General features: G+C 35.2%; 1 protein-coding gene across 2 annotated transcripts in view; it reads right to left on the bottom strand.

The window, feature by feature from the left end:
• VPS13B (vacuolar protein sorting 13 homolog B) overlaps positions 1–27358 on the bottom strand; it is a 1012351-nt gene that overhangs the window by 97400 nt on the left and 887593 nt on the right. For both annotated transcript variants that reach the window (XM_051970918.1, XM_051970917.1), the window contains 3 exons: positions 15919–16100; positions 14176–14525; positions 8601–8762 (listed from right to left, as the gene is read on the bottom strand). In XM_051970918.1, coding sequence (XP_051826878.1) covers positions 8601–8762; positions 14176–14525; positions 15919–16100 — 694 coding nt within the window. The remainder of the gene's footprint in view (positions 1–8600; positions 8763–14175; positions 14526–15918; positions 16101–27358) is intronic.

The raw sequence follows: 27358 nt of genomic DNA, 5'->3' as shown, positions 1-27358 counted from the left end.
GGATCATAAACTTTGTGAATAGTTCAGCAGCCAAATATTGTATTTCTAAAAGCCTGTTTCTCATTTAAAGTATATTTCTAGTGGTCTCCTAAGGCACATCATTATTTTGTGATCTTAATTAGGGCAATGTTAGATTTAAAACAGATATATATATATATATATATATATATATATATATATATATATGTGTGTGTGTGTGTGTGTGTGTGTGTGTGTGTAGAGAGAGAGACATATATACATAAATATACACATGCATACAAATAAATATACATACATACACATATATGAATATACATACACAGAAGATACACATGTAGGCATATGTGTAGTGGTATATTACATATACTATACCCAGTGTTCCCAAAATCTTAACACAGTTTTAAGCCATTAAGGACTTTTGGGATGCCTCATAAACAAATGTGATAGAGAGCTAAACATGGACTCAAGATGACCTGCCTGGGCTAAATCTTGGTTCTGACATACACCAGCCAGTGGGCCACTAATACAATCACAGCCTTTCAGGGCTCCAGGCAATGGTCTAAAACTACTGTTCTGAAGGACTTGTGGATCTGTATGAAGGAGGGAATGTCCATCTTCAAGAATTCCCCATATTAATTAAATCAAAAGTCCAGATCAAAAGAACCCCTAAACCATGCCTTCCTTTGACCGTAGCAAAAATACTATTTAAAATCTTAAATGAACCCATGTGCTACACTAAGCAGCCCAATTACACTCACACTCTAAAGCAAAATGAAATCCTAGAGAGGCAGCTGTCAGCGATCCCACCTTGGACAAATTTGCTCTGTGTTTCAGAGGCCTGTATTTTGGAGACAGCTGGGTGGTACAACGCATACTGCAGTGGGCTTGGAGTCAGAAGTTCTAATTCAAATTCTACCAGAGCCACCAGTTAGTTCTGTGACCCTAGGGCTAGTTACTGAACCACTCTCAGCTTCAGTTTCTTCTTAAGTAAAATGTTGGGGGGAAAGGGATGGAGAGATGGGGGAGGAAGATTGGCCTCAAAAGCCTTAAAGTTCCTTTTCAGTTCTCAGCTTTTGTCTTATGATACTTAGATGACTTTTAAACTTACTTATAGCTCCAAATATATGATACAAGGATATCTGTTCAATGTTCTGCTAAATGAGTAGTGAAAGATGTTCTGTGTATAGAATCACGTGGCATGAGGACAAAGATACTTTAACTCACATTTTTCAACACACAAAAGTATCATTTTGGCTGATTATGGTAATAAGAGTACAAGTGTTGGGGAATCTGAAGGAATTTTGATCCTTGAGGACTTCAGAATGTGGCCTTAAAGAAATTCTAGATGAGTTAGTATGAACTAACTAGTAGAATCATTGGTTTTTTAAATATTATTCTTAGCAGTGTGAGTCTCCTTATACTAGCACTATAGATAGTTAGGGGGAAAAAAAACCTTACTAGTTCATATCTATTTTAGAAATACAAGATTGTTATCTGACCTTTTTTCTGTTTGTTTGTTTTTTAAACTATGATCACTTCCTGTTAGGACTTTCCTTTTTACTCCTTTATAATAGAAAGCAAATAATTTCAACATTTTTCACACTATCTGTAAATCTCTTGTTCTCTCCTCTTCCATTGGTTTTGCAATAATCGCCAGTTCCCTCTCCTTACCTATATTCCCCAGTTAGAACCTTGCTGAAGGGAGCTCAGGATATCATGATGAAAGGTCCATTATAATTGAATACATATTTAACTTCAACTGGAGCCTCATTACTGTACATACATCTTTTAGTTATTTTATTAACTCCCTATGATATTCCCCATAGTGGCTGTTTCTCAAAGCTTTCTTTTACTACTCAGATACTCCTCAACCTTCAAACTACTATCTTTTGCTTCAACCTTATCACTTGTTGAAACTTCTCACTTCAGGATCACCAAGGATCATTCAGTCAAACAACAAGCATTTATTAAGCACCTACCAGGCAAGGCACCAAAAGGAGGAACTATACCTTTCACTGGTAGAGGATCTGGCTCCAATCTGGCTCCAATCTACCTTTTCACCCTTGTTTAGCTTTTTCTGGTTCCCATGCCTAGAAGGGATTCCCTTCTTCCATATTCTATCAATGACAAATACATTCCTTCTCTTACCTTAAGGTTCAGGTATATCTTTTAGAGGTTGTTTGTGTACATGCTTCAGGAATATTTGGACTTTCTCAAGACCCCTCCTTCCTTGATGACTTCTTTCTCTAGAGAGATATCCATCCTGAGGTCCTCTTCATCTGACTAAAAACTCTACCCCGCCACCCCCCACCCCCCCCACGTCCACCATTTGGAAAGGGTTTAACTTTTGTGTGAACTTACTCTCACCTAGACTCTCTTTCCAGAATCCTATTCCTTACCTCCTATCTCACTCAAAGGCAGAGAGATACTCTTCCCCCACAGTGATCTCTCTCCCTCCTTATTTCCACTTTCCAGGTTCACTTTCTGTTTCATCTTTCCCCATTAATATGTATACTCTTTTAATGGTAGGCACTGCCTTGTTTGCTTGTACGTGAATTCTCAGTACTTAACACAACATCTGGCATGTAATCAATATTTAATAAATGTTTTCTCTCCCTCCCTCCCTCTTCTCTTTCTCAACAAGTATTTTCAGAATCAAACCAATGAAGAATGATACACGGATGCCTGGATTCTACAGATGTATATTGGGAATAGGTCTGAATTATAGAGATACACTGGCAACTGGAACCGTGGCTAGAAGACTCAGAATAGCAAATATTTCAAAATGATCTGGAGCTTTTACAAAAAGGAAAAGAAGCTTCATAAGTCATTATGAAAATATTTTAGCTATGGAGCAGGTATGATCAATTTATTTTCAGTTCTTAGACTAGACAGGTACAAAGGTTAAATACTTCTTTAAAATTCCAAATATTTCCTACCCCTGGGAAATTCTAGAGCTATTTTTTTTTGGGGGGGGGGGGCTGAGGCAATTGGGTTAAGTGACTTGCCCAGGGTCACACAGCTAGGTGGTGTTAGGTATCTGAGGTTACATTTGAACTCAGGTCCTCCTGACTTTAGACCCAGTTGCTTTAGCCACTGTGCCATCTAACTGTCCCTTCTAGAACTATTCTTGAAGGAAACTGATTGAGCCTCTAGTCTAGGTAGTGTGTTCTGAATGGCTAGCAAAGAATCTAAAATTAACTTTTGATTTATATTTTTATTATGCACCCTTTTTAAAGTGATTATTTCACAGAATCCGAATAAAATTTTAGAATTGGTAAGGAACTCAGCACTATTTAATCCAGCTCATACTCAGAAAAGAAGGCCCTTGACAGTCTGTTTGACAAGTGGTCATACCTACTCTGTGTGAGGTTCTCCAGTGAGGGAGACTCATTGCTTCCTAAGGCAATCCATTCCCCTCTTGAATAACTCATACTGTATGGCAATCTTCCTTACATCAAATCTATATTTGCCTCTTTGCAACTTCTACCTATTGCCCCTGGTTCTTTCCTTTGAGAGCACAACAGAACATGACTGTGCCTTCTCCCACATATAATTAATACAATTATGATGCATCTGTGACTTCTCTTCTTTAGACTAGAGGCCACTCACCATTCTGATTAATCCTATAGTGTCATGAATGACAAGGAAATTGGAAGATGAAGAGAACATTAATAATAAGGCTTTGTCAAGGTGACAGAAGTGAGTGCACTTCAGACATGGGGCAGAAGCACACAGTCATGTAATGGAATTCCCCCTTTGGGAAATGCCTACTGGTTGAGTTTGGCTGTGATGCAGTTTGTGGGGTGAGATAAGAGCTAGAAAGGTAGATTGTAGTTAGACTATATAAACACCAGGCTTAGGGATCTTGTTTTTCCTAGAGGTAACAACCTGGCTACAGAGCACTGCTGAATAAGTAACACAGAAGTTGGGAACTCTGTCAGAACAGAAGAGGTGTTAAAATGTCTGTCATTTTAACAGACATATCCTTGCAGTTTTGCAGTATAAATTAGGTAGGACTAATTCAGGAAGTTTAAGGTTAAAACAGGATGTCAGTGCCACAGCCAGATTTTTTGCAACAATGAGTTGATGCACAATGAACCAGAAACATTAACCAGAATCTTCATAAATAAACCATGCAGATTAACTGAGGCAGCACTGTGTTTGGTTTGCCTACAAAAGTAATCTAAGTTAAACAAAGTTCTTTTTTCCTTTGAGCTGAACATACCATTTATTGTCTGCTCTGAAGAAGAAAGACATAAGTTTTTACTCTGAGTTGAGCAGATCTGTTGTTCTGCAATATGAGGAACTTCTTGGTAGAAAAGTGTTTTGTTAGCTTAGGGTCACCATGGGCCAGTTACTTACTTTCTCCCGATCTGTACCACTCTTCTTCTTTGGTAAATCAAGAGAGAGGGAGGACTCATGGTTATTTCTAAGGCTTCCTTTCAGCTCTAGCATTCTAATTCTAGGATTCCTAGCCAGTCTCCTCTGAAGTCTAATAAAGAACCTTTGATACCGAAGGATATGATGTGATGGGGTACTTGACTCTGTCCAGCTGAATATTTTCATGATTTCTCTAAAAAACATTTTTGTTTTGTTCCCTCTGGTTTATTTAGGCAAGAAATAGTTGTGCCTTTTCCAGCATTATAAGTGGTTCTTTCTGAGAGTGTGTGTAAGAAACTACAAGAAAAGTATCAAGGCTCCTTGATTGTGAAAGGTTTCTCCTTCTGGCTTTTTAGCTCTGAATCACACTCCTCAAGAATGTCTTCTTCCCATCTCTGTCGAGTCTGCACCGTTGTGAGTAGTGGTGTGTGTGGTTCTAAGATATCCTGACCTTCAAAGGATATGAACAGACAATTTTCAGATGAAGAAATTGAAACTATTACCACTCACATGAAAGAGTGTTCCAAATCACTATTGATCAGAGAAATGCAAATTAAGACAACTCTGAGATATCACTACACACCTGTCAGATTGGCTAAGATGACAGGAAAAAATAATGATGAATGTTGGAGGGGATGCGGGAAAACGGGGACACTGATGCATTGTTGGTGGAGTTGTGAACGAATCCAGCCATTCTGGAGAGCAATCTGGAATTATGCCCAAAAAGTTATCAAACTGTGCATACCCTTTGATCCAGCAGTGTTTCTATTGGGCTTATACCCCAAAGAGATACTAAAAAAGGGAAAGGGACCGGTATGTGCCAAAATGTTTGTAGCAGCCCTGTTTGTAGTGGCTAGAAACTGGAAAATGAATGGATGCCCATCAATTGGAGAATGGCTGGGTAAATTGTGGTATATGAATGTTATGGAATATTATTGCTCTGTAAGGAATGACCAGCAGGATGAATACAGAGAGGCTTGGAGAGACCTACATGGACTGATGCTAAGTGAGATGAGCAGAACCAGGAGATCATTATATACTTCGACAATGATACTGTATGAGGATGTATTCTGATGGAAGTGGATTTCTCTGACAAAGAGACTTAACTGAGTTTCATTGGATAAATGATGGACAGAAACAGCTACACCCAAAGAAGGAATACTGGGAAATGAATGTGAACTATTTGATTTTTGATTTTCTTCCCGAGTTATTTTTACCTTCTGAATCCAACTCTCCCTGTGCAGTGGGAGAACTGTTCAGTTCTGCAAATATGTATTGTATCTAGGATATACTGCTACATATTTAACATATATAGGACTGCTTGCCATCTTGGGGGGGGGGAGGAGAGAGGGAGGGGAAAAAAACGAAACATAAGTGATTGCAAGGGATAATGCTGTGTAAAAATTATCCTGGCATGGATTCTGTCAATACAAAGTTATTATTAAATAAAATTAAATTAAAAAAAAAAAAGAAATCCATTTAATGAAATAAAATAGTTCTAGAAAAGGGAAAAAAAAAATAAGATATCCTGACCTTGCAAGGTATCATCAATGCTTTTTTGATCTCTTTGAAGAAAAACAAAACACTTCAGGAATGTAAACTATACTGCTAAATGGAGTTAAGTTCTCCAAACCTAAGAAATCCTTAGAGATTTTGGATAGACTAATAACCAAGGGATTCTCTTTTGTCTCTTCTTTCTTTTTTCCTCCAGTGTAATATCTCATTGTGATGGAGACACAGGGGTCCTTTACTTGGTGTTCATTTATCCCTAGGGAATCTCTGGAAAGATTTCCATGAATGTAGATAGAGAAAACAATCACATCTTTATTCCAATATAATTTATTTCCTTTATAATCCCATGTATTTTATTCTATGCATTTAGAAAAATTATCCTGAGAAGAGGTCCATAAGCTTCATCAAAGTACCAGAGGGTATAAACACAAGAAAAGTAAAGGACCCCTGATGTAGCAGAATTTGCAATTGATGAGGTTAAAAAAATTCTATAAATCTTCAAGGTGGCCTCTTACTCTCAAGATTTGTACAAAAGATGGCTTTGAATCTTGGCTCTTGCATTCAACACTTTGGGTCTTCTGTTCCCTCACCTTTAAAATGAGACCTTAGCCTAGATGGCCTCCAACATTCCCTTCAACTCTACATCTGTGGTCTAATGATTGCCTTCTACAGCTTAAATAGTAAAAGGTCCTTTATTTTCCATAATTCTGATTAAGAGCAGATAGAGTTCAATTATTACACAAAGTATATAGAAAGTACCTTGAAACTCAAGACAATGCATTTGCAGGGTACAGGTAAAGATAGAAAAATTGAATGGATTGTGTACTCTCCCATTTTAATGCTATTTGAGCATATTTTTACAGGCCACCTGGTGCTTTTGGTAAAATTATGAATCTCTGCAAGGCTTCATACTTGGACTGAACTTAGATAGTGAATGATATATGCTTAGTTTTCGAAGCTTTCCTCTCAAAATTTTGACATGCCAGCCTTCCTAAGTAACAGAAAGAAGTGTGTGGCAGAGTGGTGGGAAAAAAACCCCAAAACAATCCCCACACTGAGAATCAGGAGATCTCGGTTTAGTTCAGATTATCTGTGTGCTTTACTTTGGACACCCAACTTTTTTTTTTTTTCATTGTTCATTTCTTTAGCTATAAAATGAGAATAATACTGTCTACTTTATGGAAATTTTGTGGGAATAAGATGAGAAAACAAATTTAATAGTCTATTTTAAAGTTCACTATATTAAGAACATGTAGAATAGCTTAATAATCCTGTTTCTTTTTGCTAACCTACATCTCATTATTCTTTTCATTGGTTTGGAGTCTTTCTGACTCAGCTCTTTATTCTCTTTATTAGCTCCTCCTTTTTTGGCTTCTATAGATGATTTGGGAATTTAGAAGGATATTTAAACTTAGCTTATACATTATCCAAATGGCTGAAGGTGGAACAGATCTTCCTCCTTTGGGCTTTTCACTGGCCCATATCCTGCAACTTTTTGATTATCTTGTAGTTACATAACAATATTAAACAACTAAAGACTTTCTAAACATCTATCAATACATCATTAATATAGGAAAACTTTCTTTAGCAGGATTCAAATTGTTTTGTTTTGTTTTTTAAAAAGCTTCCTAAAAGAAAAACTACTTAAAAAAGGAAATAACAAATAAAAAAACTTATAGATGTGACCTAAAAATGAAAATATATCATCAAATCACATGGGAAAACTTTCTAAACAGGAACTCTGCAAAAAGGGATTCATTATTGTTTTATGTTTATTAGGTCAAACTAAATTAAGTGTGCATTTTAAATAAAAAGTTGGGTAGGATTATAATAATTTGAATAATTTGAATTTGAGATGATAGAGTGGCTACCTTTTTCACATTGGACAGTAACTTTTTTGACAAGTCCCTGATGACCCAAATAAGCAATCCCATCTGTACTCAGAATAAAGGCATAACAAAGTCTGAAGCTGCCTTCCTCATCTTTCTAGCATTGCATGGGAAAATTCACTCACTCCTTGAAGAAATTCTTTTCAATCAGAGACATACATAGTTTTCTTTATAATGGAATTCTAAAGAGAACAATATGTTTAGAGTACTTTCTGACATTTCTTTTGCTCCAAATCACACCACCTGAGTACTGATTTAATTGAAGCCAATAATTGGTTTGGGATTTTAGATCTAGATCACCAGCTCTTTTGTAACTTGCAGTCTTCAAGGTCTTCCTGGGAAACTAAGAGGTGAATGCCTTAGCCACATTTCCAGAGGCAGGTTGGTTTTTTTTTTTTTTTTTTTTTTATAAGAACATAGGCCTTTCTGCTATTAGGGCTAATCTTTTCTTCAGCCACCTCTCAACAAAATACTCTTTTCAAACTGTAGTCATGCATTGAGTCCATCCATATCTTGTCTCTGTAACTCCACCCCAGCACCACAACAAAGCTACCATGAAACCCTGTGCTTCTCTCTCTCATTTTCTGGCTCTTCCTGGACTGAACAAGGTTCCATTTAGACTTCTGAATCTCTTGAACTTGTATGTGTGCCTCATTTTATTCCCTTAATATTTCTGGGTTTCTTCGATCCTTTTTCTCAAATGCTTGAGTCTGATATTGCTATACCATGTGGTTTCCAGGGAGATTTAAAAAGAAATAGCTGAATACAGGCATAAAAACACAGAATATATGAACAGCCGGCTTTAACAATCACTGTTTGTGAGACTTTTTGAAATACCTGTGGGGACTTGTGAGAACGCCAGCTGTACTGGTGACTGTGGAGACTGGCCAGCAGAATATTTTCATCAGTATCCACCTGGCCAAACCGCAGTGTCTCCTGTGTGTCATTACAGATCACAAAATGGCTGAAGACCAACTCCTCTACCTCAGGGCATTGGTTCTGAAAGAAAAAGAAGAGGAAAGCCAACGTGCATCAGATTAATTGCAAGATGTTTGGCAGCTGTCTGCCCAGTGGCGAGAGTTACAAGACAAAAACACGAAAAGATCTCTAGTCATTAGCTCTGGTACACAAAATATTCTATACTCCCAAGCAAAAGCATGAGTGTCTCTCTCTGTCTCTATCTCTCTTTGTCTCTCTTTGTCTCTGTCTCTCTCACATACACATACACACACACACACACACACACACACACACACACACACACATCTTAAAGAGATCTAAAATGTTCCAAGAATATGTTTTGATTTATACTCCAGCAAAACAAATCATATGACACAGAAAAATAAAAAGAACAATGAGATCTCTCAAACTTTTGGGTCTCTTCAAGTGAATTAACATGCTACAACAATAAAAACAAAAAAATAGAAAAGGTTCATGGGCCAGTTAGTGTACTAAGAACAAGGATGACAAAGTTTGACTTCTTCTAAATGTGACATTTGACTCCATTACCAAAGAGTGGTATATTCTTTAAAAGGCAGGGATTGTTTAGGAAACAAAGCCCTTAGATCCCTTTTGTAGGAGTGTGAATGTGTGAGTGTAACTCCACTGAGAGAAAGATGAAGAAAAAGCTGTAGATTTCCTTATGCTGCTCGGGGACTGAGCTTGCAAGATCCATCAGTTCTAGAAGTTGCTTAAAAGCTAGGATGTTTTTTAAAGAATAGTAAAAGTTATTACTAGTCTTACAGAGTGTTACTTCTATGAATGAGTATATTTCAGCTAATGTCCAGTAACTGACGGACTTATTAGTAAATCAGCGGACTTAAGCAAACTTTTGAGCTTTACTGATGAACTAATAGCCCCTGTGAAGTCAACTAAATAAGAGAATCTCACGGTTGGAAGGGATTTCCAAATCTATCTAGTATAATCCATTCCTAATAAAAAAAATAAAAATCTGCATTATGGCATGCCAGACTGTCCTGAAGATATCCAGTGAGAGGAGATTCTTAAAGAAACTTATTCTCTAAGTATTGTTAAGTTTTTTTCTCATATAAAGCCTAAAATTTTCTGTCTACAACATTCACCATTGTTCCAGGTTCTGCTCTGTGGTGCTAATCAGAATATTTCCAGATTGTTTTATTTTTGAGTCTTTGAAATACTGAAAAGATGGCTCTTCTTTCTGATACTGAATTTTCTCATCTCCAGGCTAAACATACCTCATTCTTTCAACTGGTTTTCATGTTGGAAGGCCTTAAGCTGCTCTGCCAATTTGGGTAACATTTTTCTGGATGCTCTCCAGATTATCAAGATCCTCCCTAAAAATAGTACTTAAAACTAAATAAAAACAATAATGCAAATGTAATCTTAACAGGGCAAAGTAGAGTCAGACTATTACCTTCCTTGTCCTGGACACTGTCTTTCAATGTCACATAAGATCATATTCGGTTTTTTTGACTGACAGCCCCTGGACTCACCTTGTGGTCTGCCATACCAGCTAGATCCTTTTTTATTTTTTAAACACAAAAACAATACAGTTCAGAACCCATATATTAAACAAGGCACAATATACTAAAGTGCTAGTTGCTGAAATGTAATGACTATCTATGGAGAGGGGGCCCTCCATACCATCTTGCCACCATTGGGAAGGCAAGCATAAAAGCATGATAAAATGATGTTGACAATGCTACTTCCAATTTTCTCCAGATTTTTTCCTAGCTGAAGATCTAAAATATTATTAATATATTCTTAAGCCAGGTAGCCTAGAATTTTATTGACACTTTCCTTTCTTCTACACAAGTTCCATGAAATATAAATGAGGTAGGAGACTTCCCTCCATGCTGGACAACTTGTCCCACTTTAAGGTCTCATATTCCTGAAGTCTAGAGGGATGAGGTTCAGAATAAGTTGAGACTGAATTGACCAAGGGAAACCAATTTGGTATAAATCCCTGAAGCATTCTCTCAAAAGAGACAGTTTGAGACTAATAATCTGGAAGATGCCAAAGGGTAGATCATAATTTAAAGCACAAACCCTGGGAGGGGTAGGGCATCTAGAAATGGCTCTAATTCTCTTCATCTGCTATTATGTACACTGACAACATCCATTTTCACTGAGTAGCAGAAGTAGCATTTATCTTTTTTAAGGTTTCTAGTGACTATTTATATAGAGGAGAGGATTATGATAAAAGGACTGAACAGAAAGCTCTCTCTCTCTCTCTCTGATATAATGTTTTCATTATAAGATGTAGTTTCAAAACCCAGTTGTTCTGTTCTAGTGCTCTAAAAGATGCGTGATCTCACTGATATGAAAGCCTATGCATATGACAACTCTTCCATACTTGTACATCTGATAAAACTTCCATAAGCTTGCCACAGGGGGTTTACCCAATGTGTTTGGAGTGGGGAGAAAGGAGCATGTTGATCCCTCTTGATCTAGTGAAGATACCAATAGGGCACACAACCTATCCATTAGTCATTCCTTGATCTCATCATGCGACTAGTCAATTTGTTTTTTCAATCACACATTTTTTTATGAATTTGTTAAACTTGTTAATCAAGTTCATTTGTTACTAAACATTCATCCTTTCCCCTAATGTCTTGAACACTAACATGAGAAAACAAAAGCAATTCTAAATCTTAGCTATCTTAAAAATCCTGGGATTCAAAACTTCATTTTAGTAATGAGTAGTGATCTCTTTATTGGTAACACTGAGGTCAAGCTACCAGATGGGGTTCAGAAAAAAACAACAATAAATAAAAAGGGAAAAAACTCCAAAACATTGCTTTCCTTATCCCTTCAATAGACCTTTTATTACATGATGAGGGATTTAGGAAAAAATGCAAATTAAAGAATACAAGGGGGTTATTTACATTTTTCTAAAGAATACAGAAAGTCTTTAGGGAACTGTTTCACTGTACTGACTCTTCATCTGTGGAGTTCACTATAAGTGTAACAATTTTAAACATTTCTTGGAATGTTGGATATAGGATAAAAAAATTTTTAAGCATTTTATGTGATATCACATACTTTAAATTTGACCATGCTCACTTTAACAACTAAAAGTTCTCTTATTTACCTTTTACCATTTACCATACATAACATCAATACTACTGGTGGAGTTTAAAGTGTTAGAAACTAATTTTTATGAAATGGGACATAATACTGTATGAAATAAAAAAGGACACAATTTTCACCTTTTCAAAAATATCTCGAGTGTTAATTTGCTCATGTTTGATTTGAAGTCATGAAAGAAACTGCATTTGATACTTTGGGATCTCAATCTTCTTTCAAAAACATACATCATTTGCTGAGAGAGGAAAGAAGAAAAGGAATGTACTGCTAGAAAAACCAGATCTGTTAAACCTTAAGGTGCAAAGCCAAATGGCTTCATGCTTCAACTGTCTGGCCCATCTGTATTGTCTAAAAAATTATTTATCTGAGATATCAATTCAGTACAAATATGCAGAAACTTAAATTGTATTTCCTGTTAATTGGGTTCATGTTCTGGTTGGCAGCAATCACGCTATCTATGAAGATGGTTGTACAATAAACACTGTGATTGAGAAACTGGACTTTCCCTCTAATGAAGACAAATCATGTACAGAACATCTTAGAAACTTTAAGAACCTTTAAGGAAAATGTCTATTTTTGTGTTACATATCTTGTAATTTCAAAAGAGTACATTTAAATTTACTTTCAAATACATAAGGTTAGATGCCCACCACATTAGAACATGGTGGCAAGTACCCTTGACATGGGAGGAAACGAGAAAATTACAGCAACAATTACAGAAGTATATCCTCTTGTGGCTCATGTTAACATTGCCAAATCCCTGTATAAATCAGAACCAACTATTCATAGAATGTACCTGTCAGCAATATACTACGTGACATATGGCTCTACTTAATCAAATATACAATTCAATTTTTTTCCAACTCAGAATACTCCTTCAAGGCACCATGTTAGTCAGTCAGTCATTCACACTCTGATGTGGTTTAAAACATTTAAATATTTATTCACCATATTTTATTTATATGTATAGCTGTGTCTAAGAGAATTCTTTACCCTGGGAGGGAACTGATATTTCTGAAGGCCATTTTGCAGTAGTTGCCACACATGGGTCTTCTTAATAACAGGCATTGATGCTAAGTAAAAAATATCCTAGGTTTAAATACCCTATCAATGTCTTTTTTCTATTTTTGTTTTTTATTAAATGTATTGTTCAGAATATGACCAAAAAAACACAGAAATTGGAGCTACAAAGATTATTTTCACATTGCTATTCGAACCAGCTGTAAAGATTTAGATCACACTAGCTCTTGTTTTACGCATGTCCTTTGCAACAAGAAAACCATGGAATGCCCTTAAAAAAGAATTTTTAATATAAAGCAGATGCTTTATCTTTTCTTATTTTGCTATTGTAGTGCCATGTTAGGTAATTAATTCCTCAGCTCTATATAGGTCTTCATGCATATAAATAGAATGATTTGCTCCCATGACAATTAGGAGGTTAGAGAATTGAAAGACTTCCTCAGGTCAATGTTGAACAGAAGGGCCTTGTACTTGGGAAATGAAACCCCAAATGCAGCAAATACAAAGAATATTAGGGGAGTAACTGTCTGGTCTTAAGTAAGAAAAAAGTTCTATTTTTAAAAATTACACTAAAAATTAGTAAAGGATGCAAAACTACTCTGAAATCTGTTACTGTCACATGATTTAATTAAATGAATTACATGCTACTGGGAACTGAAGGCACCCTATTTCCATTAAAATTTAAATATGACAGACATCACAAACATATTTTAGTCCTTTCCAATATGGACTGATTTACGGAAAGGGGTAAAAGTGAAAAAAAGTGAAAAAGCAGTGGGGTGTGAAGTTGTTTTATGCAGTCAGCCTCTTAAAGGTATATTGAAAGAATGGTAAGTTAACAGAGGCAAGAAAGAGAAACTACATTTTACTTGCCTATCATATACAGATTATCTTGGTATATGTGTATGTATGTGAAAACATAAAGTGCCTAACATCTGAAAGACCTACATTGATGTTTCATTTTTTTTTTTTTTTTTTAACAATCCTTGAGATTACACTAAGTAGCCTGATTGAAACTTTGGCAAACTGAAGCTATAAAGAACTTGGAAAAAATTCTGGGGAATAGGGTACTTTATACACAGATGTGGCACATTAGTCACAAAAATGTGGGCATAATATTCAATGCATGTGTAGAAGACCCATATTCTCTAGAGTTCTAAAAAATAATGTGGGTTGCTTTGCCAGTGTGGAAACAGGCGCCAAATATTCCACTGCCCATCCACTTCATTCTGTCACATTGCAGTTTGGTTTTGACTTGTCTGACACGGCATCCAATTGAAAATTAAACACGGTCACTTTGGAAATGGCTATGGAATGTACATACCTGTTGCCAAGCTTGTACTGCAGTGTTTAGAGAATGAACTGCATGCTGCCCAAAGTTTACAAATATAGAATCAACTATCACAGTACAGTCCAGAAGTTTTTCTGTTGCCTCACTAGAAACCGCGATCTGTCCATGGATGCTAAAGGGTTTCACCACAGTCTGCATGGTAACATTTCTGCACTCTAGAAGTTTGCAATCAGCTTGAGTAGAGAACTGGAACTCCTGACAGACTGATCCATCATTCCACTGCCTGAGATAAATGTGTGGTTCTCTAAAAGAGAGAATCATGTACTCTAGCTCAGCTGGCACATTCTTATCGGAGATGAATGGCTGTAGGTACTGTGGTGAAACTATGAAGAAAACAAAAAAGCAAGGAAAACAACACATTAGAATTGACTGACCATACATTATGGGGGAAAATATATGAGCTTTCAGTTTGCAAAAAGAAATTTTATTTTGGAATAGGAAAACAATATAATACACAGGGCTAGATGACACTTCCAAAAGTTGAATTTTAAATTTTTTTTTAAATTGAAATAAGGGCCTACTATTTGTTTAAAACATGTTTCCTTTTCAAACAGTATATTTTATAACCGAAGTTGAGTTTTAAAAGAAGCTTTGCTGAGGCTCCAGATAGCAGATTATCTTCTCCCATCAGTACTAATCAATGATTCCCTTATTTTCACAGAGGACAGTGGAATACTGAGTCTCAAATACAAAAAGTCAAATTCCTCAAAGGTAAGGAGACTCTCATAGGACTATACTGCATCTCTTATATACTCTAAAAAACCTAAGTTTCTTCAAGAAATTTTTTTTTAAAGCAGCTTAATCTACCCCCTCCCCTTTTTGTTCTTGCTGAAAAGGCAATATGCTTACCAGCAGCTGTGTTTGGTTTTAATCTGATTTTTGCTTTTTTTCCATTGTGTGTAAGTCAAAAGTCCTAACACCTGGTATCAGAATGTATTAACTAAAAAGCTAGAGTATAGTAAAAAATGATTTATAAATAACTATCTGATTGGGAATATTAACATTAGCAAGTTTGTCAGAGGCTATTCTTGGATTGTAGAAAAATTTCAACCAAAACTTGTAAAACTACTCAAGTTATCTGAGGTATTTGTCCATCTCCTACAGACAGTGTTCCTGTGTTTGAAATCAGGCAATATCCTGAAGTACTTCTGGAATGTCCATGCCATTAATGCAATGACACAGCACATTGAACAAAAACAGATGCATCTCTTTCAAAAAGATTATAATTGGAATAACAGTGAAACCTGTAATTCTTGTAGATCTCTCAAAAATCCTTATTACAGAAGCCCCAAAGTCTTAAAGCATTTCAAGAGTTCTGTAAAATGAACTGGCTCAATGGGTACTGGTGGAAAACATAAAAGATCTATAAGTTTTTTGAAAAGAAAGGGAACACCTGCTGGACATGCCTGTTGCCTCATGTGGCTGCAAGCCATTGCTGCTGGACAGACTTGGCAATGCTCCTCACTGTTCCAGAGAAAATGAATGACACTTCTAAAAATATTCAGTCCCATAGGAAAGGCAATCAGCAACCACAGCACTCTGGGCATCGAAGGCTCCTAATACAGGCAACAGAAGGCATCAATTTGAAATTGAAACCTTTCTTTGCACTTCCTGGAAGTTCCCAGGGTAACTGTTAATGAACAGTGTGGTTCATAACTAGCAAAACAAAATGAGAAAGATGAAAAGGTTTGTGAACTATCTCAGAGTAAAGAGTACCTGTTCCCAGCTGATCAAGGTGATGACAGAAATGAAATTCTAGGTGAGCAAACTGGAGAGAGACTGCGAGGGATGGCACAAACCATGGGGTGAAGCAGGAATCCACTCGGGTACAAGCAGCCAGAGCTGTTGGTGTTACAAGCTGATCACAAGCACTCTGAGAGCCAGATTCACTTTCAGAGCTGTGGGGAAAAAGTTGTTGTTTTTTTAATTAATCACCTTTAGTTTTTTGTCACATCACAAATGATATGACTATTAGTTTTTATGTTTTGCTTTTAAAATAGCAACAAAAAGCTAATACTATGCTCACTTCATAATGTCATCAAATCCTCTGTAATTATTATTTTGAAGTCATCCCTTGATAATGAATATGTTGATTATTCTCTGTGAATTACCTGCAGTAAATTCCTACTCATAGAGTGGCTCCTTACCCCAATACTCTGAGGCCATCTTAAATATTGTGTGCTTTGGGGAATGTGAATTAATTTTCACATCAGGTTGAGCCAAATCTGATTTGGAAGATATATCTGCTGCAAGAAACATAGTGTCTCTCAATACCAACTAAATATGAATTTTTGCTTCTTCCTTGTTTCTTGATAATGTACCTTCTTTTTATCTCTCTCCTAAACCAGTAAGGTGTTCACCAGTTTTCTCTGTTTTGAGCCCTGATTTAAGTATACTGGGAAACAGAACCAAAGTTGGAAGGATGAGGAATCACACTATATGATTACTTCCTCTTCCTCTCTCCAACATTTTTATATAGAAAAAAATCATATTGAATTCAATATTATATGTAGTAGTAGACCAAAAAGGTATAACAACAGGGAATGGAAGTATAGTACATGATCACATTAATTTTACTTAGTCATGGTACTTCATTGTTTTGCTACTGTATCCTCTCTATTCTGGATTATCATCCTTCTTATTTAGTCTGTGGTGGACAAGAATGCCTTTGAAAATCCTTAAAACTCAAAAACTTCTCTCCCATGGTTATAACTTCAGCCATACCAATTTGTCATGAAACTAGCTGCCTAATCCCCAAAGTGGAATGATTCCATATTCTCAGCACAGTTCTGATGGGAGATATAAAAGATGTAAATGGGAAAGTTCCTGTCCTTAATAAGTTTATAGTTGGGGGTATACAACATATATCCCACAGAGATTTAAGAATATAATAAGGAATGAAATGAATGAAAATTAATATTTTGAATCCATAAGGACTGATAAGAATTGAGAAGTAGAATTATTCAGTTAGTCATTCTTGAGGGATTTTAATTTTGAATCAGGTTCTGGAAGATGGGAATGAACAAGCTGGAAAAAAGGCATGGGGAGATCTTTTAACAAATATTGACTGAATGCTTACTCTCAGGAAACATAAAATACAAGCTGTTTATATTTGGATTCAGCATTGCCATGTTAGCACTCCTTTATCATATAAGATACACATTTCAGAGTAATAAAACACAAGATACAAACACAGATATGTATCTAAGTGTGTGTGTACATGTGTATTTTTGCACGTGTATGTTCACATAAATACATATAACACAGAATCATAAAACATAAGAATTGTAAAGAATTTCAATAATTATCAACTCTAATTCATACCTAAAAGGAATTTTCTTTATAGATATATATATAATGATAAATCTATCCATCTAGATATAAATAGGTCTATATCTATTGATATCTATATATAAATATATATGTATACACACACACACACACACACACATACATACATAATCTAGCTGGAATAATAGATACCTATTTACTAATTTACCTATTTAGATGGAAAGATATAGTTGTTTTAGCAGGCACATATATATCAGAGCAACCTATACTTCCCCTTCTCTTAAAAATATATCTATCCCAAGTAAAGTTACTATTAATTTATTTATATTCAAAATAAAACTCAGTTTAGCAAAGCAAAATTTTTGTTTTTAGATTAGGAAAAAATGGATGTAATAGGTGCTTTCACTTTTGAATTCCCATATACTACTATTTAAAGTTTACCACCTGTGTTACAGGGTTGTTATAAAGCTCAAGTGCAAATTTAATATTTCTTGTCAATATTTTTACTATAGGTTATCTTAATAACAGTGTGTCAAATTAAAAAATCACATGTCTATAAATATATATATACATGTAGGTATTTATGTCTGTATATATGTCTATAAATTTTGTTGAGGTCAATGAGATCAGACATAAAATAGCAATATGATGTAGGCTTTGGATGGATTTTCTTTTACTAATTTCAATCTCTGATATGGTACATTTTTCTAAGGTCTATCCTGATCTCTCGTGCTCAGTGAACAACAGAATTTATAGCATAAATGCTTGATAAAACACTACAAGGCAGTGTTAACCAAAAAATTCATTTATATTAAATTATAAAAACAGAGGAAGTATAGTAATAACAGCTACAGTGTTGGGCTCAAAGTCAGAATGACTTTGGCTCAGATTTCATCACTGACACTTACTAGCCATGTGACCCTGGTTTAAGTCACTTAATTCATATGCCTAGAATTTACCTCCTTAGTCATAGATTCCTCCCTAGCAATGTTCAGGGGAAGAGTTCCTCACTGGGACTTTCTTATGTAAATACTTTTTTTAGGGTTTTTAGAAGTTGGTGGGTAGCAACTCAAAACCAGAAAAAAAAACAACCCAACCTACTACTAATCAACAATGCTATAATAACTTTGAACTACCAAATTAAATGTTGCCATCTTAAATCCAAATAATTATCCCAAAATATACACATTAGTATCATATCCAGAAGAACAATTATAAGAAATATATATATATATATATAATGTGTTCTGGCCTCAATTTAAATGTTTAGAATAAACAATTCTATAGGTTTTCAAATGTTTCTTCAATTTGTTCATCACCACAATGCACTATAAAAAGTAGCCTATAGATATTTACTTTTAACATGAGGGTTTTGGAAGAACAGTATTCACTGTTCAAAAATGGGAGCTGATGGACCTGCTAGAGTTAGTTACAGCTGCTATATTTTTGTAAATTTTTTATATGGATACAGCTATGTATAGATTTCAATCTAATCTAGGCACCAAAAGGAAGAAGCAGAATTTATGGGACAATTATGGCAGGTAGGGATAGAAAGATATATATGTATACACACACACACACACACACACACACACACACACACACAAAGAGACACAAACCCTCCAAACTTCGAACATCTATATTTTAATACTCCCCCTTTTCCCACCAGACTGCCAAAACAGGTCAGATTCATGGGCCATTGCCAATGTTCACAGTATTCTCTGGTGCTGCTGGTTCCTAACATGCTGAATGATGGTTCTTGGAAGCAGGCAAGACCTCTCGACTTATAATAAATGGATCTCATAAGATTCAGTAGTTAGTTCAAACATCCAGAAGTTCAGATGCAAAGCTAAACTTCTTGGATCCCTTTATACCCTAATTCAAATAATAGAATAATCCCATAAGGTTTCCAAACAGGAAATATATAACAGAGAATAAGAATTCCTCAGCTACCCTGTAGCTACTTTAGGAATTTTTAGGTGGCTGCCGAGCCACATTTAGTACTTTGGTAAAATAATGATGAGCTACTCTCACTTTATTGGATCAGAAGTTTAATGATGGCAAGACCCTCTTTTTACTCTTTTATATTTGTATTTTTGTTATTCTTTGCATCAGAGCACTTAGAGTGTTGTACATGGTATGCATTCACATAAATATCTGTTGAGTTAATTAATTGATGAGAAAAAAATTAGTATAAAGACTATAAAGGCAGCACAGAAAAAACCCAGTAGGTTTCTTATAAAGAAGCACAAATTTAAATAGCAAAAAACTGCTGCATGTTGAACCAGAAGGAAAAAAAAAAGGCAAAGTCTTTGAAGGGTTTTTCATTGTTGGGAAGGAAAAGAAAAAATAAAAACAAAATAAAAACAAAAAAAAATAAATAAAAACAATAAAAAAAAAAAAACCTTGTAAGAATTTCTTTCCCAAGGGATAGAGGAAAAGCAAAAATTCAGGCAGGAAACCTTGCTTATAAAGGAAAGAATTTTCCAGGATAGAACCTTGAATTATTTTAATAATGAGAAACCCAGATGATAAAGCTGTTTCAAAGTATAGCACTGTTGCCCAAATGGCTTGTGAAACTAAAAGAACAAGAATACTGTCCAGCAAATCCTTGGTTTGTAGCTAGCAGAGCAGACATGAAAAAGCTTGAGGAGGGGTATTGAGAGAAAAGCATAACTTTCCCCATAGAAAATGAGCATGTGATCCAGAATTCTGGTCTAGGAATAAAGGCCAGGAAAAAAAAAAAAAAAGGACTGAAATGGCAAGGCTGTCCTGGAGTTATTAGAAATATGCATGCTTATTCCTTTTTCAGCATGACCATCACCAAAACAGTGTAGCACAGGGAAGAAATCCTATGTCCTCCATGAACCATTATCTGTTTCTGCCCATTCTGATTTTCCATATTAACATATTATTATCTAGTTATGCTCCTTCTGACACTTATCTTAAACTGCTTTGTCATGCCATTTAACTATTTCATATTTATAGATATTACATGGAGTAGGCATTTAATAAACACTTATTAAGTTACTGAATGAGAACACATTCTAAATTTTTTGAAAGATTAAAAATAAGTGGTTGAAGAACATCTATTACTTTGTGTCATATTTATGTGTGTATGTGTCATGTCCCCTTACATGAATGCAGATAATAGGAAACCACAGAAGGTTTCCTAAAAGGAAAGAAATGGCCAGATCTATGCATGAATAAAATGAAATCGTCCTAAGAGAAAGATTATAGGATTATAGGGTGCAGAGTAGGAAAGTATTGTAGAGATGATCAAGTCCAACCTCCTTACTTTGCAGAGAAGGCCAGTGTCTTACCTGAGTTTATTTTAGTAATGGCTAAACCTTAGATGAAGATCAAGATCAGAGTCTGGAACTTAGATAAAAAAGGTCAGATTGGAGATGGAGACTTGAGAATCACCTGTATAGAAATGATGGCTGAAGCTGTGAGATAAATGAGCTTGTCAAGGGAAAGAATGTAGAGAAGGAAGAGGAGAAAGTTGACAGCAGAGTCTTGGAAAGGATTAGAAAGATGAATTAGAATAGGAAACAGAATAAGTGAAGGAAGAAAATCAAGATTTTTTGGGTGCCTTTGATGCCAAAATAAAAATGAATATTCAAAAGGAAGGATAAACAAGAGTGTTGTATTAAAAAAAAAATCAACTGGACAAATATTTATGAAATGACTACCATGTGAGAGGTAACAACAGCTAACAGATACATTATAAATCACCTAATGTTATTATCCATTTGCTAAGCATTTTACTCATTTGATATATCATTTGACCCTCATAACAACTCTGGAGAATAGGTATATTCCCATTTTACAATTGAAGAAACTGAGGCAGGCATGTTAAGTGACTTGCCTAAGGTCACACAGCTGGTATCTAAGGCCAGATGTAAATTCAGCTCTGTCTGACTCCAGGCCCGAGCCCTACTGCTGGTGGTTTTGAGAGGAAGGATCTGTTAGGAGAACTGAGCTGAAGGAAGAGAGGATTCTAAGAGGTAGGAGGGCTTGCTAGGCAAAGGGATGGGAGATGGTGAACTGTGTGTGAAGAAAAGAGGGGGGGCCAGGAACGTAATTTCAAAAGTTACTGTGAAACTGGCCTGCAATCTTTGAAAGGGTAATAGTAACAAATAGAAAGGCTACATGGTTTCCTCCAGAGACTCCCTAAAATGATGAAAAACATGACCTTCAAAGTTAAATAATTTGAAGGAAAGGCAAACAGGTAGAAGCCGGAAACATCTCTCTATATAAGGGCTTGAAAAAAGCCATAAATTTAACTGCTGGGTAAATATTTTATTCTTTAACTATATGAGGTGTGATGGCTTTTTTCAGGTACCCATAGAAGGGAATTTCTCCCTATTTTCATATATCTCTATAGTTGAAAATGATCCTAGAAGGTCACTGGATCCAGCCATCTGCTTCAGGTTAGGCCTACCCACCTACCAATGGCATAGTCAGGGTTCATTTTCTAGCTTATTAAAAGACCCTGTTTCACTGAAATCAAGAGGTAATATATCTACTGACAGGAAAAAAAAATTAACTTAAACTTCTTCTGCCTTGGACAGAAAGTGTCGCTGTCAGATACAATGGAAAATATTCTATGTTTGGAAAAGAAACTGCTTAATCAGTGAAGACCTTTTTATTTGGGAAAAGGAGAGGTTTTAGACTAGATGGCTCTGAAGTTCCTTCCAAGTGATAAATATATAGTTTTGAATACATGACCTTGAAGCATCAGAAAATGGTCAGAAAAAGCATCAGGCCTGAGGATAAGAATTTTGGGCCCATGAAAGGACAAGTGGAGACAAGAGGAGAAGGAGTGCTTTATTCAAGATATTGAAGACTCAGAGTAAACAATTCATGTACTAATTTCAGAGACTAAAATATGTAGGAATTTTAAAATTGCAAGGATAAAGCATAATACTTGACACAGCCAAGTTACTTAAGAATTGACACTGGCATTTTTATTCAGAACAACAGAGCAAAGTGGAATTAATAGGGAGATTTGGCATCTCTTTTATCCTGTACTTGTACTTGTTCTATTTTTCAGAGATGATTTTGTGAAATGTTTTGGGCCCAGATTAGATTTTGCCTCATAAAACAGTCAAGTGACAAAGAACAATGAAGCCACTGGGGGGAAAAATTCAGTCAAGTTAAAACTACTAGTATATAAAAGGTTTTGGAGGGGCAAGGGCAACAAGCAGAATACTTACTCATCAATCTCATGAACCCAACACTGGAGAACAAATTTGGCTTCTTTCATATCAGAACCAAGTCTGCTTCCTTTGTTCCACTTAGTACTTTAAACTCAATGATCAATCTTGACCTAGTGGGCTGCAGAAGGATGGGGAAGGAGCGCTGAGATGCTAGGTTTGATGAGCATATGTTCTTATAGGATTCATGTACTTCCACAGCAAAATGAAATAGCTGGAATAATGCTGGCCTGCTGAAAATTGCCTTTTTCTACACAGCATGTGTTATAGTTCTAGGGAATCATTGCAGCCTTCCCTTTATAAGTAATCACCCTTATCTGATATCTATAATTCTAAATATTATGCAACTAACAAATTCTTTTTGCTAATACATATATACATTCTATAACTTAACTGTGAGTGTTTGGTTCTGGATTGAAGACTTTTCTCCACCTACTACAAGAATCTCTGGCTCATATACACTTCGACAACGATATTGTATGAGGACATATTTTGATGGAAGTGGATTTCTTTGACAAAGAGACCTAACTAAGTTTCAATTGATAAATGATGGACATAAGCAGCTACACCCAAAGAACGAACACTGGGAAACAAATGTGAACTATCTGCATTTTAGTTTTTCTTCCCGGGTTATCATACCTTCTGAATCCAATTCTCCCTATGCAACAAGAGAACTGTTTGGTTCTGCAAACATATATTGTATCTAGGATATACTGCGACATATCCAACATATAAAGGACTGCTTGCCATCTAGGGGAGGGGGTGAAGGGAGGGAGGGGGAAAAAATTGGAAAAGAAACGAGTGCAAGGAATAATGTTGTCATTATAAAGTAATCATTAAATAATAAAAAAAAAAAAGAATCTCTGGCTCAGGGCTACCTATAATCTTAAAAAACAAATTAAAACAAAAAATCATCCCAGGATAGCCAAGCAGTTCTCTTCCTCAGTAGCCCAAACAAGTTATCTAGCTGCTCACAGTAACTGTTTACTTGTAAATCTGTTTCAAAGCTGATGTCATTTGACCAAATGAGCCTGAAGTTTATATGATTATGATGAAATCATAAAGAACCTCAATTTTGCCTAAAATGCTTTTTCTAAGGATGAAATATAAGTAATTTACTTACTTAAGGTGTCTTGCCTAATCCTAACCTTGGACTAAAGACTAACCCACTAAGAGATAATTCTAGTATGTTCTACAACACTGGAAGGACTTTAAGAACAGTTCTAGCAAAAGAGGACCATCTGATGACTAATCTAGCTAAGTTCAGAGAAGCTCATTAAAGGTAAGCTGTTAGCTATTTTAATGTGTGGACCATAGTGATTAGTGAAATTGATAATACAAAATGGGCCCCTGTTCTATAAAAACCCTTTTTGCTTCCATGGTGGTAGTGGGAAAAATAGAGCCAAGGGGTCTAAAAAAAAATCTCATAGCTCTTAGAGAGAATGTTATAGAAGCATTAATTTAATTGCTGGCACTAAGTTTGAAATCTTTGTCCAATAACTGATGTAATGACATATTACTAGAGGCCCTAACCATAAACATGTTGGCATTCAAGCTATAAATGAAACCAAAGGTCACATAAAGTGATTGCTCATGGTAATTTAATTATTGTTGTTTTAACAACAATAACAACTAATATTTATATTGAACTTTAAAGTTGCTTTACATATGTTACTTTATTTGATCCTCACTACAATCCTAGGAAATAGGTACTATTATTATTCTCATTTTAAGGATGTGACAAAATTAAAACACAAGTATTTTATTAATATGATTAAATAATCATAAAAAATATTAAGACAACTAAACATTGTGAAGAGTCAAAATATCATATTCAGTTTTTGTGAATATCTAGATAAATCAACTTCCTAAAAAGGAGGTTAGGAAATCTGCACTATTGTGGAAGGCCTATTAATCCTTTTGAAAGCCCAATTCAAATGTCAACTCCTCTGTGAAAAATTTATACCTCCTTTTCTCAATCTCACAATTTCTTCTAAGAAATAGAATTCACTTAAACTTTATAACTTATTACTGATGTAAGAGAATCCACTTGTGCTGCACTTAAAGTATAAGTTTCAGAATAACATAAGCACAATTTGTAAACTTCCAAATATTTTAATCCAAGACTAGTTCTGGTTAGTGAATATCAGTTGCCTATAAAATGGTTGAAGGAACCATCATCTTTTATAAAAATAGGAGTATAAAGAAAGAGAAACAAAAATTTTTTATAGTTTTTAATATCTTTTTCTAAATAAAAACCAAAAGGATTTATATTTTTCCACATGAAAAAAATAATTTTTATAGTGGTAAGAAAATGGTAACATAAGTTAAGACACTCAATATGTATTGTTTTGTCGATCTCAATTCAATTTACTATAAAATTCAATTTAAAGTCAATTAAGCATTCACTATTCTATATAGTAACTGCAGTGAATTGCTAAATTTTGAAAACTTTCTTTGATATTATCTCACAGTATTTTTCTCATAAATATTGAAAATATCATTCTCAATTGTGGCATTAAATTTAGAGATGAGTTTTGATAATTTTGGCATCAATATCGTATTATCCTCAACACTGAGATGTTACTTGTGGGCAAGATATGGTACTTTTCCAACAAAGGACTGGGTCCTTTTTTTTCCCTCTTAACATAGAGATAATTTATTTTGCCTTTTTTAAAGTCCCAGAATCAAAAAATCATATTTAGAAAGGGAAGCTAGTATTATAGTATCTTCTTTCACTAAATATAAAATTTTCAGTAATTAACAAACATGAAATATTCATATGCCTAATCCTCCATTAGGTACTGGGGAAAATATAAAACTAAATAACAAATGTTCCCTAACTTTAATGGGTTTTCAGGCTAATAAGAAAATATGATATATATGGAAATACCTCTAAGGTAGAGAAATATACTTGAAACAAGAGGTTAACTCAGTGGAAGTGATGAGATAATGGTTCTTTAGTATACATACTTTGCATGATGACATAATGGTTCTCTAGCTTACACATACTCAGTATATTGTAATGATGTAATTGAAATAGGGTGTTTAAACTGGGGACAAAGTCAGACTCACAGGGAGACTGGTTGAAACTGGTTGAAACTGGCAGGCTGCTGGAAGAAACTAGGTCAGACTATGACACACACAGATTGTGTAAGAGACAATAAAGACTTTGGACTTTATTCTTGTCCATTCTCATGGTGTCTATCCTGCTGAGACCAAGGCCCTTCTGGAGGACCTTCAGAAAGCTAGCCTGGACATTACACTCTAATGCAAAATATAACACATAAAGTATTATGTATAATAGAGGTACAAGTCAAATGTTTTCAAGATCCAAAATCAGTTTACTTGTTTCCCCCACTACCCCCAATAACAGTATTTTTAAAACTTAATCTACCCCTCCCATTCTTTCTCCCTTTCTCAATTAAATTCTAGAAACATATTAAGTCTCTACTGTGTGGAAGGCACTGGGCCCTGGCTGACAGCCTCAAAAAGAAGCAAAGATCTACACTTTCTCAACAGATAGAAGGATTGACTTTTGAGGTGATCATATACATTCATACAGTTACTCCAAGAACTGCTTCTCTAGTATACCTAGGAGCTGATGTCTGGAAAGTTTTTGTTTGTCTCTTTTGAACAAAATGTTGAAAGCTAAATGGCAAGAGTCTAATCAAAGTATTCATATTTTCTGTATAAGATTTTACTGAAATACAGTTTTATCTGTACGGATTTTTGGCATTGCATTTAATACATATTTTGGCAGTGATTTATGGTACTGACTTTTAAAATTAGTTACTCTCAATGAATTCATCAACACCAATTTCAAACTTAAAATCTATTTGTCCTAAATCATCTTAACAAAGCTGAATGTGTGAAATATTAGTTATACTTGCAAATCCCATTTGAGTACAAAATGATGCCTGGGACTACAATGTCAAGCACTTTGATGAAAAGAGTCTACTGAATGTCATTCTGTACAATTCTGGTTCCCAGAGCTCACATTTCCAGGGGCTAAGCTGACCACAGAGGTAATCGGTGAAGGTTCCCCATTCAGAGGAATTAACCTTGTCTAAAGCACTTAACTTCTCAATGATGAAAATGCATTCCTTCACAATTAGTATCAAGAACTCATTTCCAACTTGATACTATTAATCAAAACCAGATGTTTACTTTTTTTTTAATTGGTTGAGGCATTCATATTCCTAGTTTCTGACTCTTCCTGATTTCTAAAGCCATATCTAGAATTATGAAGCAAATTCTCTACAAATCTATCAGTACCTAATAGGAAGAGCGTTCTTTTTGCCATTTCCTTATTTAAAGATGAAAAAACAGGCAACCTCAGTATAGTTTTTTTTTTCCCCCCTACATCTCTAGGGCTGGGAAAAAGATTAAAAAAAAAAAAAAAAAAGCCCAACTGATCTAGAAACAGGAACTTCTCTCTAGACTGAATCTCAAAATTTCAGCCCATTATCTGGTTTCTAAGCTATGACTTAGGAAGAAAGTTATAGCAGAAAAAGCACTGAATTAGATGTCAGCCTATTGTCACAAGTACTTCCTCATGTGACTATATGGCTTCTAGACTTTAATTTCCTGCCCTATCATATGAAGTTAACATCCTACTTACCTCAAAGGATTTTTATGAT

This window comes from Antechinus flavipes, chromosome 1 (genome assembly GCF_016432865.1).
Source record: "Antechinus flavipes isolate AdamAnt ecotype Samford, QLD, Australia chromosome 1, AdamAnt_v2, whole genome shotgun sequence".
Taxonomy (NCBI): Eukaryota; Metazoa; Chordata; class Mammalia; order Dasyuromorphia; family Dasyuridae; genus Antechinus; species Antechinus flavipes.
This window is presented reverse-complemented; position numbering and strand designations above follow the sequence as displayed.